Source organism: Pseudopodoces humilis, chromosome 11 (assembly GCF_049639895.1).
Source record: "Pseudopodoces humilis isolate 2021_Gansu_Grassland_sample_001 chromosome 11, ASM4963989v1, whole genome shotgun sequence".
In the NCBI taxonomy this organism is placed as follows: Eukaryota; Metazoa; Chordata; class Aves; order Passeriformes; family Paridae; genus Pseudopodoces; species Pseudopodoces humilis.
In genome coordinates this window covers 12954286-12967788 of record NC_142210.1, presented here as the reverse complement: position 1 = coordinate 12967788, position 13503 = coordinate 12954286, and the positions used below count along the sequence as shown (strand labels likewise).

Below are 13503 nucleotides of genomic sequence, written 5' to 3'. Positions count from 1 at the left end.
TGTGTCTGAATCCCACAGTGAGGTTTTCTTGTGCTTTGTCTGAGCTAGAGTCCCTTGCTATTTTGGGGGGATTTGTTACATTTTCATACGATATGAAGTGTTTAACTTATTTTTAGTAGTTGTTGTTTTAATTGGGTAATGTGATCATACAAAAATCCACAAATTTCCTTTCTAAACACTCTCCTTAGCATTTGGTCAGGCAAATCCCACAGCGACTGCTGCCTTCCTCCCAGGAAAACACTGCTCAAGAGCCTCTAATGCGCTCTTTGAAGGTTTATTTCTTGCATCAGGTTTTCACACATACAAACTCACTTCATACAACACACCAACCTCTCTGCTTAATTTGACTGGGAAAGTTAAAATAGGCAGGTTATATAATGATGTTTATCTTTACATCAGGAAGTCAACTAAGAAGCTGTTAAGCTGATATTATATAACACAGCCCTGATTATAGAAAGTGTGGAGGAAGATGGTCTAGGTTTATGCCTGTCATATTGGCAGTAATTGTTAACAATTATAATTAGTATTGTGTTGTATGCTTTTGTTTTTGATGTTTTTCAGCCTTCCAGAAGATGTTGGAGCATTAGCACTGAATTTTAATTGTTTATAAAAATTGCAATTGCACTCTTCTATACATTAGGTACATATATTTAAATAAAACATTCTAAATAAGGCAGTAGAAGTCTCATGTTTCTTATAATGCTCTAGTTCCTGAGTTTGCTGGAGTAGTAAAACTCTTTTGTAGGATTGGGAACTGTCCCAAACCCAATAGATAAATCTTATTACAACAAAAAAAGAGAGACGAGTTTGCTATATACACATGGCATAAAATCCCTAATTGAACAAGAACTCAAACAACTTCAGCACTCACAAACTGCACAATGACAGGGGAAAAAATAGTCTTTTAGACAAAAATAAATCCAGTTTTCTCTTACTCTCCCTGTAAACAGGAACATATTCATCTACTAGCCATGCCCAGCTGGACTCTCTAATGCTAAGAATAAAGACATCCTTGTATTCTGATGGAGATCCAATTAACCTAAGACAAGTTTCAGTTATGAGGACAAACTGGATATACAGTTCACAAATTAAAATTATGAAGATTGTATTACTGGGGAAACCATCTTCTCTGTATTAAAAAAAAAAATTATTAAATAAGCAGAGATGTGTAAGAGGATCCCATAAGAATTCCATTAAGCAGGCTTAATCAAATTTGCTGAACTGTGTTTTTTTAAAATAAAACTTTGATTTTAACACCTGAAGATAAGATCCTTCCCCATGTAATAGGCAGCAACTTATTTTACCCACAAGAGTGAAGATGATAGAAAAAAGGGATATGGTATTTCAGCTGTTTGTGGTATCTATGACAGGCACGTGACTCATTTGGTTGTGTGACAGAGTAACTGCAGACTGTGTTGGAAAGAGTACCTTCAGTCTTAAGTGGCCTCATAGAAATTTTCCATGTATAATAGCTTTTACAGGGAAAACAAGACTCGTTACCATTCCATGTTTTGATTCAAGTAGAATGCTTCTACAAGAAGTTGTTTGCATCTCTTATAACCCACAAAATTACAGATGATAACGAAAAGGTGCTCTTCTGAAAAGACGGCTCCTGGAAGGTAAGGCTGTGGCACACAGTCCAAACTTATCAGACATCAGAGAATCCAGATGAATGGAGGCTTAATGAACTCACTAACTTCACTCAGGCTTCATTCCTTGTTAGGCAGGGGAAATGAGGCTTCATTAGTTTCATTGCTCCCCCAGTTAGCTGTGAAGCATTGCACCTAGTCTGCAGGGAAGTGAAAGCTTTTCTGCAGCTGTCAGAGATCCTTCCATGAGCATCAGCTCCCAGTTCTGAATGAATAAGGTATATCATCTGCTTTGTATGGTGACTGCTAGTACTATATGATGACTTTGGACACTAAATCTGACAATTAAGAGAGCACCAATTTTATTGCTCTTGTGTTTTCTTTCATTAGTAAGCCCAACAAAAAAAAAGTCTTGAGTTTTACTCATTATTCTTCAATGATCAGCATTTCTTTTTACTGAAATTAATATTATAATTATATTATTCTAGAAATATTCCACCTTACATACCAGTGTCCATCTTTAATTATGAACAGGTGTACCTGTATTTATTTAATCTGTCCCACCTTCTGTTGTAATGGAGTTTGTCTCAGCTTGTAACTACTATATCTTTTCTGACTGTACTAATAACTGTAAATTTTTGCCACATGATGATGTCTGCAGTCCCTTTTTCCTTGGTGTTCTTGTGTTGATTGACATTATGTGTGGAAGTAGGGAATGTTTTTTGAAGTCTCCTGTTCTGAGTTCATTATATCTCTCCAGTTACCGTGTGGGACACCAGATGCAACACATCCACTGCCATTCCAAGTCTGAGAAGTCTACATTGTCAGCTGGCTCCAGTGGTACTTAAGGGGTTCAACAGGTAGCTGGCATGAAACCAGACCCCTCCATGCCCTGCTGCCCTGCCTGTGGCCAAAGTGTGACTGCCTCAAAACATAAGAAGCCTGACAGCATTCGTGTTCCCTGTGGTGTGGTGCCAGTTGACCAGGTGATGTTTCTAAAGCAGAAAGAGCCATTTTTGAAGCGGCAGCTGGACTGCTTTGAGGAGGAGGAGCTGGTGTAGGATCAGGTACAAATCTGCGGCAGGGCTCACTACTGTGATCACTTGCCAGAGAAGGCAGCTGCCATCAAGCTCTGGCATAGTTTCACAAAGTGGGAAAACATCTCTGTTCCACTACAATTTATGAATCTGGGACTATTAGGCTCTGACACAGGGCTGCCTTTTCCCCAAGTACAAATGGCATGGGCTAGGATCAGGTGGCTGTTACAGAAGGTTTTCCAGGGAAAAAGGCTTGTGCTGTCCTGGCCTCCCTGCTGCCTAAAGCTGCCTGGTCCTGTATCACACCCCCCTCCCCAAGCAGTACATGTGCTGTAGCAAGCTGCCCGCCCCTGCCAGGGACCGTCCCAGGCAGAACATCCCACGCACGCTCCTGGCAGCAGCTGCAAAAGAAGGGATTTTAAAGGGGAAATCTGAGGGCAGCGAGAAAAGGCCATTGGTCACATTCTCAGATGCATTTGAGGACTACAGTGGCAATGGGCTGCTGCTTTGTATAATTGTGCTGGAGTTCCTGTGCCAAGGGTCATTTTGGAGCACAGCCAGAGCATGTTAAGCACAGCATAATGCTGACTTCTCTACTGACCACTCCAGTCACAACTCAAGTACAAGCTTTTCTGTATGCTGACTGTAGTGGTTTGATTTAAATGATATTGCTAAAGTTGTGGCACAAATGATGCTCTGGTTCACACTCAGCTTTCCCCTCCTCTAAGGGACCTACACAATTTCCTGAAAGCTGGAGCCTGAAAAAGATGATGTGTGATACAGGACAGTTTTGCAGCACTGGCTCTAGCTGCAGTGTTGCTAGTAAAAATGTCATTTGCCATTCATGGGATATTTTCTATATGTGCTGGAATTTCAAGCCCATTTTTCATACTGAAGTTTAATATTGTGCTTTCTTGTTCAACGGCTTTCAATCAGCAAATACACTCCTAGAACAAAAACAGAAGTGCCAGGAACCAACATCATTCTCTGAGGTACAATAAGGCTCACCTAATTGCTTCCTGACTTGCTGATCCATCATCCTGACCCCTTCTTTGATGTTTTCTTTTTTTTTTTTTTTCCCAGAGCATTAGTAACAAGTGAGAAATGCTGTCTCAGGGTGTTATATATGGGATTATTTCTCTATCCCCAGCACAGTGACCGTACGTAATGGGATTATCTCTTATTTAAAATAAAAAAGACTTGGAAACATCAAATACTGTGTATGAAAAAGTAGTTTCTTTATGGTGGTTCCTTTCCTTTAATTGTAAAAGGAAAAAAAATATTTTTTTTTGTTTTGTAATAATACATTTATGTCAGTCAGCAGAACTAGCCTAAATGCTGCAGATGTCTCCTTTCTGCTCACTAAATTTAGATTGTTCTTCCTCTCCTGTATACATATTCCTCTGACATCAAGAAGACTATTGCCCCTTTACAGCACATTTATTGCTGTTGTAAACACTTAAAACTGATGAGACCAGATGATGGAGGTTTCTGCCAATGTCCCTTCTTAGCCTGCTTTCATTTCAAAATATCTGAACTGGTAGCAGCTGGTGCCAAAATTCTGAGATATGAAAATACAACTAGAAAGGAAGAAAATGGGCAGTGTGTGTCAGCAGTAAATGTATGTTCTGCTTGCTTCAATGAGATTTGTGAACACTTTCACAGTACGTAGCTATGGGAGGAGGAGAAAATCCTGGCACAAATCAAAGAAACAAAACATAGGAAGAGGGAAGAACAAAACATTTGGGGAGGCAAAAGAGTGAGGCCTTTTCTAGATCTGGGTTAGATCAGTCACAGCATGTTTCCTTAAGATTAGGTCTTTGCCAAAGAGTAATCTAGTTCTGATTTTTAGATTTCAGATCTGTGAGAGTTTCCCGGGAGGCTCTTTTTGGGCTCTTTGGATAAGTTCTTGATCATTTTAAGTTGTGCTTAAATCTAAAAAGTGTAAAGGGAAATGTGAACTTGGATTAAAAAAAAGTCACATCAGCAGTATTTGCCTTGAACTTCCAAGTGTCTTTCTGCCTCTCATACGTGTATACATACAGGGTTTGAAGCGTATAAGATCAGAGTCTCTGGCTGACTGTTCATCTGATTGAGACATAAGTATACATTCCCTCTCAAAACAAGAGTTACCCCTGTGTCCACCAGCTCTAATATACATTTCCTGTTAATGGGTATATAGAATATGCTGCAAAGACCATTTAGGTCACACGTTTCTATCTAAGGCACCCATTTCTATACTCTGTCACCTCTTCGTCATCTTGCAAAAAAGCAAGCTGTTTTGCCTTTGAAAGCAACTCCTTACCATTTCCATGCCATTTGAGAAAGTAACTATCATGATTCTGACCAGTCCCCGATGTCAGCCTATACAACCCATTTCTTACACTTTCCAGGACGCAAAACTTTTCATGTTTTCTCCCATCATGTCTTTATGCCGACCTTATGTCCTCTGTTAACTGCAGCAAAGCTATTTCTTTATCTTTATTCGAGTCCTCCCTCCTCATCCTGGTCTTCACCAAGATGACTGAAGGAAAAAAACCCAGCAACAGGTGGGTGCCAGTGCTCCGTGTATTACTTTTTGTGGAGGCCGGCAAGGTCTGTGAGATATCTTTGTCCTCCTGTCTGTCCCTTGACCTCCCGTCACGTAACCCGGCTCCGGGCTCTCCGCAGCCTGCTCGGCTCTGCCTGGGCTCCCTCGCCGCCGGAGCCGGTCCGTGCCCGGCACTCCCCAGCACCATCACAGTCCTTTGGTGCGTGCTGCCCAGAACGTCCCGCAGCTGAAGAGGGACGAGAGATGCCGCAGGTACCCGGCGCACACCTGGAGCTGTCCCGCCCTCCCGCAGCCCACGCCGGGCACCACCCGGGGCTGCGCCCCGGGGACGGCGGCGGCGATCAGCTGCGGGGACGCTCGGGGCGGGTCCCGCCGGGGGCTGGCTCCCATCGCGTTGTCTCTGCGTTCCCGGTGTCCGTCCCGCGGCGCCGGGCGCTGCTGCGGGCTCCCGCGGGCCGGGCGCGGCGGGGCGGGGCGGGGCGGCCCCTTTAGGGCGGGGGAGCGCTCACCTGCCTCCTCCCCCGCCCGCCGCCAAGGTACCGGCCCCGCGCCGGGCCCTGATTGGGCGCCCGCCGGGCCCGGTCACGTGGGGGGGGTGCGCTCCCCCAGCCTCCAGGCCGCCATTTTGGCTGGAAAGTTTGGAATTTCCGAGCAGTGCGGGCGGGAGGCGGCGGGAGCGCCCCAGCCCTGCCCGTCCCGGCCCGCCGCCTGCACCGCGCCGTCCCGCCCGGCCCGGCCCGGCCCGGCGCGGCTCGGCCCGGCTCAGCCCGGCTCCTCCCGCGTCGCGCCGAGGCGCCGCGGCGGCGCCGGCGGGGGCCCCGCGCGGGGCCGCGCGCTCGCCGGGCGGCGGGGTCGGTCAGGCGGGGCGGGCGCCGGCCCCCCGCGCCCGGCCGGCAGGGGGCGCCGCCTCCCGCGCCGCCCCGGGCCGCGCTCCAAGTGCGCGCGGCGGAGCCCCGGGGCAGCCCCGGGCGGGGGGCGCGGGGCGCGATGCCCGTCAGGAAGCAAGGTGAGCGCCGAGTGCCCGGGCCGCGGCCGCCGGAGCCGCCGGCTGGCAGCCTCTGCCGCGGCGGGACGGGCGGGGGGGGGCGGCCGCCGGGAGCCGCGGGGCTTCGGGCGTTGCGAGCGCGCCGAGGGCACCGTCCCGGCCGCGCTCTCCCGGCTGCGAACAAAGGAGCCGCCGCGCCGAGCCCGGGCGGTCCCGGCCGCGGGGGCTTGTTGCATCGCCGGTGCTCCTGCCCGGTCCGACCCGGTCAGTCGTGTGTCTGGTCTCTGCTTGCAGATACCCAGCGAGCCCTGCGCCTCCTGGAGGAATACCGCTCCAAGCTGAGCCAAGCGGAGGACCGGCAGCTGCGGAACTCCATCGAGCGTGTCATCAGCATCTTCCAAAGTAACCTTTTCCAGGCTTTGATAGGTAAAGGTTGGCTTCTTTCAGTTTGTGCGCAAGCTGGTCGGTTCTTGCTGATGCTGTCACTTGTGGTGTTAAGAGTAAGTTAGAAGCCATGTGCTTCTTGTCGTTGTGTTTTTGTTTTGCATAGTAACACACGTGTTGTTACAGATCAACAGTTCACTTGTTACACGTACTTTCTTTGTTTCGGGCTTTTAACTGGTCCAAACTGCTTAAAACTGGAATAGTTTTTAGTTCTGTGACACGCTATCCTAGATTTCTTTAGATTGTTTCTCCATGCATCTGTGTTCATCTGGTAAATTTCTAGTGAGGGTAAGGCTTTTTTCTGTCTGTATGTTGCAAGTTAGTGAATGAATTGAAATGTTTTTAGTCTAATGAATTAGACAATTCCTGTTGAAGAGTCTAAAAAATCACAAAGTGTATAACTGAAGTGGAAATTTAACCTAAAAGTAAATGACAAGAAATCCCTAATGCTTCAGGGAGTACTACAATCATCTCTTCTCCTTTGTTGCATACTAAAGTATAGTGAAAACACTATTAATTCTCAGTTTACAGTCCTTATAGCGCTTAATATGTTCCCATAAGTTCTTAGAAGCACTTGCATGTAATTTTGAATTTCCTGCTGGTCTATTTGGAAAAAAACCCCTGAGCACAAACAGAACTTGCAGAATCCTGTCTTTATTTGGAAACTTCTGCAGAGAAACAGTGAGAAGTGGTTTCTCCTTGATGGATTGTCGCTATCTTTACGATAGCTAATGTTAGCTTACCCTCAAGAAAAAAATTTGTTCCGCATCCTTGTCTTTTAATAGGAACCAGTGTCTGAATTGAACTAATGGCAAACATTGTAGCTGTATTTGTTACTTGACTTACTACATGGTTACTATCCTAGGGTGCCCATGTTCCTTCACAGAAGCTGCAGCTTCTTCAAACCTGTGTTGTGGTGAAAGCACCTGGGCAGGCAAAACATAAACATGCATTGCTGCTGAATGCTTTCTTTTGGGGCATTTATTTAATATTGTGTAGATTTTCAGAAGACAGTAATTGTGCTGGTTTTTTTTTTTTTCCTTATCATGTAACTTAATGAAGGGTAGTTATGAAAATAGGTCAGTTAAAAGAATCTTTTCCTTATAGGAACTCTGCATTTCTTTTTACTACACAGCTGATGCTAATCAACTCCAAGATGAAGAGCTAAACATAATCCTTGTGGGACACGTGTGAATGGATTCACTCATTGGCAGATCAGAATGTTGAAATCTTGTGTCAAATATTTAATGTACAGCACCACTTTTTATTTTCACCCAGAAAATTTCAATGTTGACTGCCATTCTTTTCTCTATTCTCTATTCTTTTCTGGGTGTGTGTATGTGTGAGGGTTTTTTATTTTAAAACTCTTCAAGGTCCATGCAGTACTCTCTTTTATCCCTTTCACTGAAAAGGTACCAGTCTGTTAGCCTTGAATATTCAAACTGCAAGATGTAGTTTCTTCTAGCCATGTGTGAATCTGCGTTGTTTATAACTCTACACTCAGTAGTAGTAGTGGTGGACTTGAAAGAGCAGGCAGCCTCATGTCAGCTGGCTTTGTTCTGCAAGAGCAGAAAGGAGGAATGTGTTTTTGCCTGGGTGGGCTGTGTGGCCTATTTTCTTGACTTGTAAGAGGCTTCACATCGCAACCACAGGACCCTAGTTCTTGTTGAGTTCAGTTCATCTGTGCATGCACAGCAGGTGCTTCTTGGGCATGTTGCATTAACTTTGCATTTCCTGGGTCCCTGTATGATTATTTATTAGATTGCATACATATGTTCCCAAACCATCTGGCAGAAGGCTGGTACTTGCCAAGCACTTTATGCTGTCAGCTTGGGTCTTTCTCCTTTAACCTGCTGCTTTCCATGGAAATATGTTAGGAGAGTTCTTGTTCCGGGCTTGCTGCTCCTGGCTGTTGTTTTCCTGGAAACACCTTCTTTTATGGTGTGATTACTGCATGATGGGGGTAAAGAGAGGGGAGACTCCCTGGAAAGGATGTGTTCTAGAGGATGGCTGCAGTTTCTGGGAAGACCTTGAGCTGACTCCTGTTGTCTTGCTTCCATGAAGATCTGGGAGCAGGTCGGATGAAGTATTCAGTTGTGCTGGGGGTTAGACTTAACTGGAATTCTCCACTGGTCATTGCTTTATGGCTGAATTCGAGGTGTGCATTTTATGGAAGTTGTGATGTGTTCCAACTGAAATAGCCAATGCTGTTCTGACAGCAAGTTTCAGGCTCAGCTATACCAAGTTATTGCACTTATAGATACTTCTTCCAGAAAGTGTGATACTTCAAGTTTCTGGTTTGGGTGCTTTTTTTTTTTCTTTTTAAAATAAAAAAATACTAAAAAAATCCCCACCAAACTTCAGACATTTATTTTCTGCTTTTTCTGCCAAGTTACTGCACTATATCCAAGACATGTTTGCCCATAGTAGGTAGGTTTGTGAAGGTTGTAGTCAGGATCTGCTGTCAATTTCATCTATCTTTTTTAGTGTAATTTTTGACTTGGCAATCAAATGCTGTTCTTTCAAGCAATAAATAGCATTATGCACAGAAATACATCTTTGGGTTTATAATGGAGGAAATTAAATATTCCTAAAACTACAGATTTTAACAGTGTTTCATGTTTTTAGATATTGAAAGGTTCTAAACTAAGGAGGTTTTAGAAATTGAAAGGGTATTTTTTTGTAATGTCCATTTGGATGCTGAAGAATAAGTAACATTAATTTTTCATTTGAACCTTTTTTATGTTCTCTCTTTTAATCCTCTCAATAAAATTTTAGTTCAGCAGTCTACAAGCTTGACCTTGTTCTTGAATTACAGCTGTAAGTGGCTTGAATTAGACCAATAACTAGTCAGTGTGAACTGCCAGTGGCACCAGAGCAACATTGCAAGTGTTACATTTTAAGTGATGTAACTGTAAGAACTTTGAATCTGTAACAAATGTCGTAACCACATGTGACCTCCTTAAAACAGTCTCTGAAAAAGCCCATTTTATATTTTCTGCCTTCCGTAATGTGGTATTTTCCATTGCTGCTTCAACCAGCTATGTATAATAATGTCTAGAACTTTAATTAAATTAGTACCAAGGGCCCGTAATTAAAATGAACTTGAGAATAGTGTCAGTTTTAAATCAATTTCCTTTTGTACAGGCTCACAAATGTATGGTATTTTTTCTAGTTTTTGATTTCTTGTTTTCATTTAAAATGGTGTGTTCCAAATATTCTGATAATTGGTGAGCCAATTTATTAAGAGACCAAAGCAAAATATCCATATATAGAATCACAGGGTAGACTTATTTCACTTTGGTAAGGTATTTGATTTTTATCATCAAATAGCGAGGTGATAATTCTGCAGGTGAGTTCTGTTCTCAGCTTAGGCACTCTTTACCTTTTCAGAAGCTACAGGTTCTTGAAAAGGTATGGATATATTTATCTTTTTGAAAATATAGGAAGAAAAACACTAGCATGCAAAAGTAACGCTTCTGAGAGAAAAAACATATGAAGCAGACTTCTGTTTATACACATTTTTGTTTAATTAAAATCTGCTTCTAATGGGTGTTATGTTGAGATTTACCATATTAAAACAGACTTCTAAAATTAAAAATATTACAGCTATAGCTAGACATAAGGTAGTTTGCTACTTCAGAAGCATTAATTTTCCTGACAAGAACTGACTCCATGTGCACTGGTGCCAGAAAAAGGGAATTCTAGAGAGTCTCTACCTAGACTGGCAATGCAGTTGGCTGTTGTGGTGGCTTCTTGCCTAAAGCAGGGTCTGTCTGTCTGTCTGTCTGTCTATCTATCTATCTATCTATCTATCTATCTAATTTTGTAGCTATGCATATATAGGCTTTTTAGTGTAAAATGGCCAGTCTGACTAGGGAAGGTTCAATGTGTTGAATTTCATTGTATAAGCAGTCTCAGTTGTTGCACTTAAAGTCCTTTTACATTAAGACCTGCCTTGAATATTGTGCTTATGCACTGGTTGTTCCTAGCACTAAACAACCAGTGTAGGAAATTTTGAATAAAAAAAATGTAGTTGTTTCAAACCAAAATAAACATGAAGGTGCTTTTAACCATAGTTTGGATGAGCCTTATTGATTGAACAAAACATATTGCAAATGCTGTTAAATACATTTTTGCATCCCAGAAAAGTAAGTCCTGTCTCTGGAAATTTTGAAAAAAGCTGATGATTGCATAAAATAAGCTCTTTGTTCAGGTTTCTCAGCAGTGTGATTTGGACTGAAAATTCTAGGAATATAAAACTTAGTCTGCAGATTTCTCATCTCTGTCCATATTGGCTTTCTGAACTAAATTAGGAAAACAACCCTAGATTTTAGACTGAAGTAGAGTGGATTGGGTCAGTACTCCTCAAAGCTGGTCCACTTTGGAGTGGACTGACCACATTCCTGCTGCCTGCCGTGTCTCAGCTCAGCTGCGAGTGGCAACTCTGGAGCTTCTCAGTCCTTCTCACTCCTCACTTAGCTGCCTTGGGAATATTTCCTGTACTTGCTGGCGAACTGGCAATCAAGCACAGTTAAACACAAGCTCCTCTTCTGAACTGAAACAAAAAGTACTTGCTCTTGGGGAAACCTGTTAGAACTTTTATTTCAGCAGTATAGTTAATAGAGCATGGGCCATGATGACACAGTTAACTCTGCAAATCTGCTTGGGCCATCCCATTTTCAAAGGTTACTGAAGCCTTAATGCCTTTCAGACTCGGCTGAATAAGATTTACATTACATTAAGAATCCAGAAGTTCTTGACAGTAAGTTGAGGATCTTGTTACATAGCCAATATTGCTGGGGTTTATTATTGTTATATTTTTATTAGAGGAGGGTTTAGGGGGAATTGGATCTTCTGTAACATTGCATAGTACTGAAATTGTTTTGCATGTGCTAAATAGGTTATTTTCACATTGAAATCTTATCCTTGCTGCATTTTTGTGACTTTTCCCCCAGACTGCAGCTTCTGTGAGACAATATCTTTACTCATATTTGAGCCTGAAATATCCATACAGTATAATCCTTGCAAATTTGAGGTGTTCAGTGACTTCTGGACAAGTTTCCTAAGGCTTAAAGTATGGTTGTGCTTGCTTTGGTCTCCTTTGAATACACAAAAATTGGTCAGTTTTACAGAAATTTGACTTAGGGTTGTGTTTACAAAGGTAGTTAAGTACTTGATTACTTTCATCCAGATGGAGGGAGGATAAATATTTTAGTTGGTGTCCAGATGATTGGAATGTTAATTCAGTTGTTAGTATGTTTCTGCTGTGCTGTTTGTCTGAATGTCCCAGTCTTTGGAAGAACTTCATGTCTTACTCTTTAAGGAACCTAATAATAAGTGAAATAATCTCATTGCTCCTTTTTTTTTTTTTTAAATAATTACTTACTATTTTGTATGTAATGCAGTTTGATAGCTAGCTTGCTTTTTGAAGTGTTTTCCACCCTGTATTGTGTGTGTGACAGGGCAATGTATTGAATTTTTGGGATTAGGTGCTGCTTTTGGTAGCCTAAAATAGCAAGTAAGTAGTAAGTTGAGTAGCTACTGGTATGCAGATAAATAGTATTGTGGCAAAAGTTTATCCTTGTGGTATTTCACTGACTGTGTATTCAGTGTTGAATAGCTGCACTGTAGAATATATCAATTGCAGTATTCTCTTCCCAGGGTTACCATTGAAAGGGATCTGCTGACAAAAAACCTTGTCAATAAATCTGCTACTCATTCAGGGGCTAAAAAGACAGTAGAAATTTTGAATAATTGGTGTAGTTTCCAGGTTCTGGGAAAGTTTGCCCTCTGGCCTGTCCTTGCTTTATTTCCCAAGTTCTTTCACCTCTTTTCCCTAGGTGTGCTGCCTATATCCTCCCATGGTTTTGTCTATGTTCCTGGATTTGCTCCTAATCTCCCTCAACATTTACTTCAGTGCTGGGTACAGTGTAGAAGAAGGGGGGAAAGCGTGAGAGAGGATATTTATACTGATCTTAGTCCTGCTTCCATGGTGGTCCTAGCAGCAAGGGCAGAACATCTAGTTCAGCTCTGCAGCTGGAATGCCATGTGCCCCCTGTGCATCTGGTTTCCCTGTACTTTGAGAGATGGAGCTTGTTTTGGTGCAGGGGGAAGGAATCTTCAAAGAAACTGAACTGTAGCAGCTGACTAGGAGTCTCCTGGCACAGATGGTTTCCTGAATTATAACTAGGCCAAATTTGCAAGATTGTTAAGAGACTGCAGAAGGTGTAGGGCTGACACTAGAATAACCTCCTTAGCTTCATGTTCTTTCCCCAAGTTAGGGGAAGCTATAAAGCTCTTTGGTAAAGCTTTTATAGGAGTCTTGTCATGTGTATCTTCCCAGCCATGCCCTCAAAACAGCTGACTTATTTTGGCTTGAAATGAAAAAGCCTAAGAGAAGCAGCAAGGAGAGAGTGTTAGTAAAAACAGTGCAACTTTCGGTGGTTTCCAGAAACTTGTGTTAAAATTTGGCTGCAGGAGACGCACAAGTGTTAGTGCTGGAGGAGATGCTACTCTGTGTCACACCTGGCCTTGTGTTGCCATCGCTGCCACATAATTACCTTGGAGCCTGAGTTTCCTGTAGGTAGAAGAAAACAATGCTTGTGCTGTCTCATCTAAGCAAAGCTATGCACCTGTATGGAAGCTCAACTTGGAGGGTTAAGTGAGCTCATACCAAAACTAGTTTGATTTTTTGAATGCATTTGTCTGGTGAGAAACATCATCAGTCCTTTATACTGACATTATCTAGGGGATATACTACATATAAGACTTAATAGTAAGGTTTTTGTTGCCACTGAAGACAGTAGTAAATGCATCCTTTTAAGAAAACGTTACTCTACAACTACATTGTTGTAGTGGCTGCTGGTTTGCTACTGGTGTTAAGATATTTGGGGA

The 13503-nt window shown here is 42.8% G+C and overlaps 1 protein-coding gene across 9 annotated transcripts in view; it reads left to right on the top strand.

The window, feature by feature from the left end:
- The first annotated feature begins 6090 nt into the window (after positions 1-6090).
- DLG1 (discs large MAGUK scaffold protein 1) overlaps positions 6091-13503 on the top strand; it is a 148995-nt gene continuing 141582 nt past the window's right edge. For all 9 annotated transcript variants that reach the window (XM_005527087.3, XM_088061158.1, XM_005527085.3 and 6 more), the window contains exons 1-2: positions 6091-6183; positions 6457-6588. In XM_005527087.3, the coding sequence (XP_005527144.1) occupies positions 6165-6183; positions 6457-6588 (151 nt within the window). In that variant the 5' untranslated portion in view covers positions 6091-6164. The remainder of the gene's footprint in view (positions 6184-6456; positions 6589-13503) is intronic.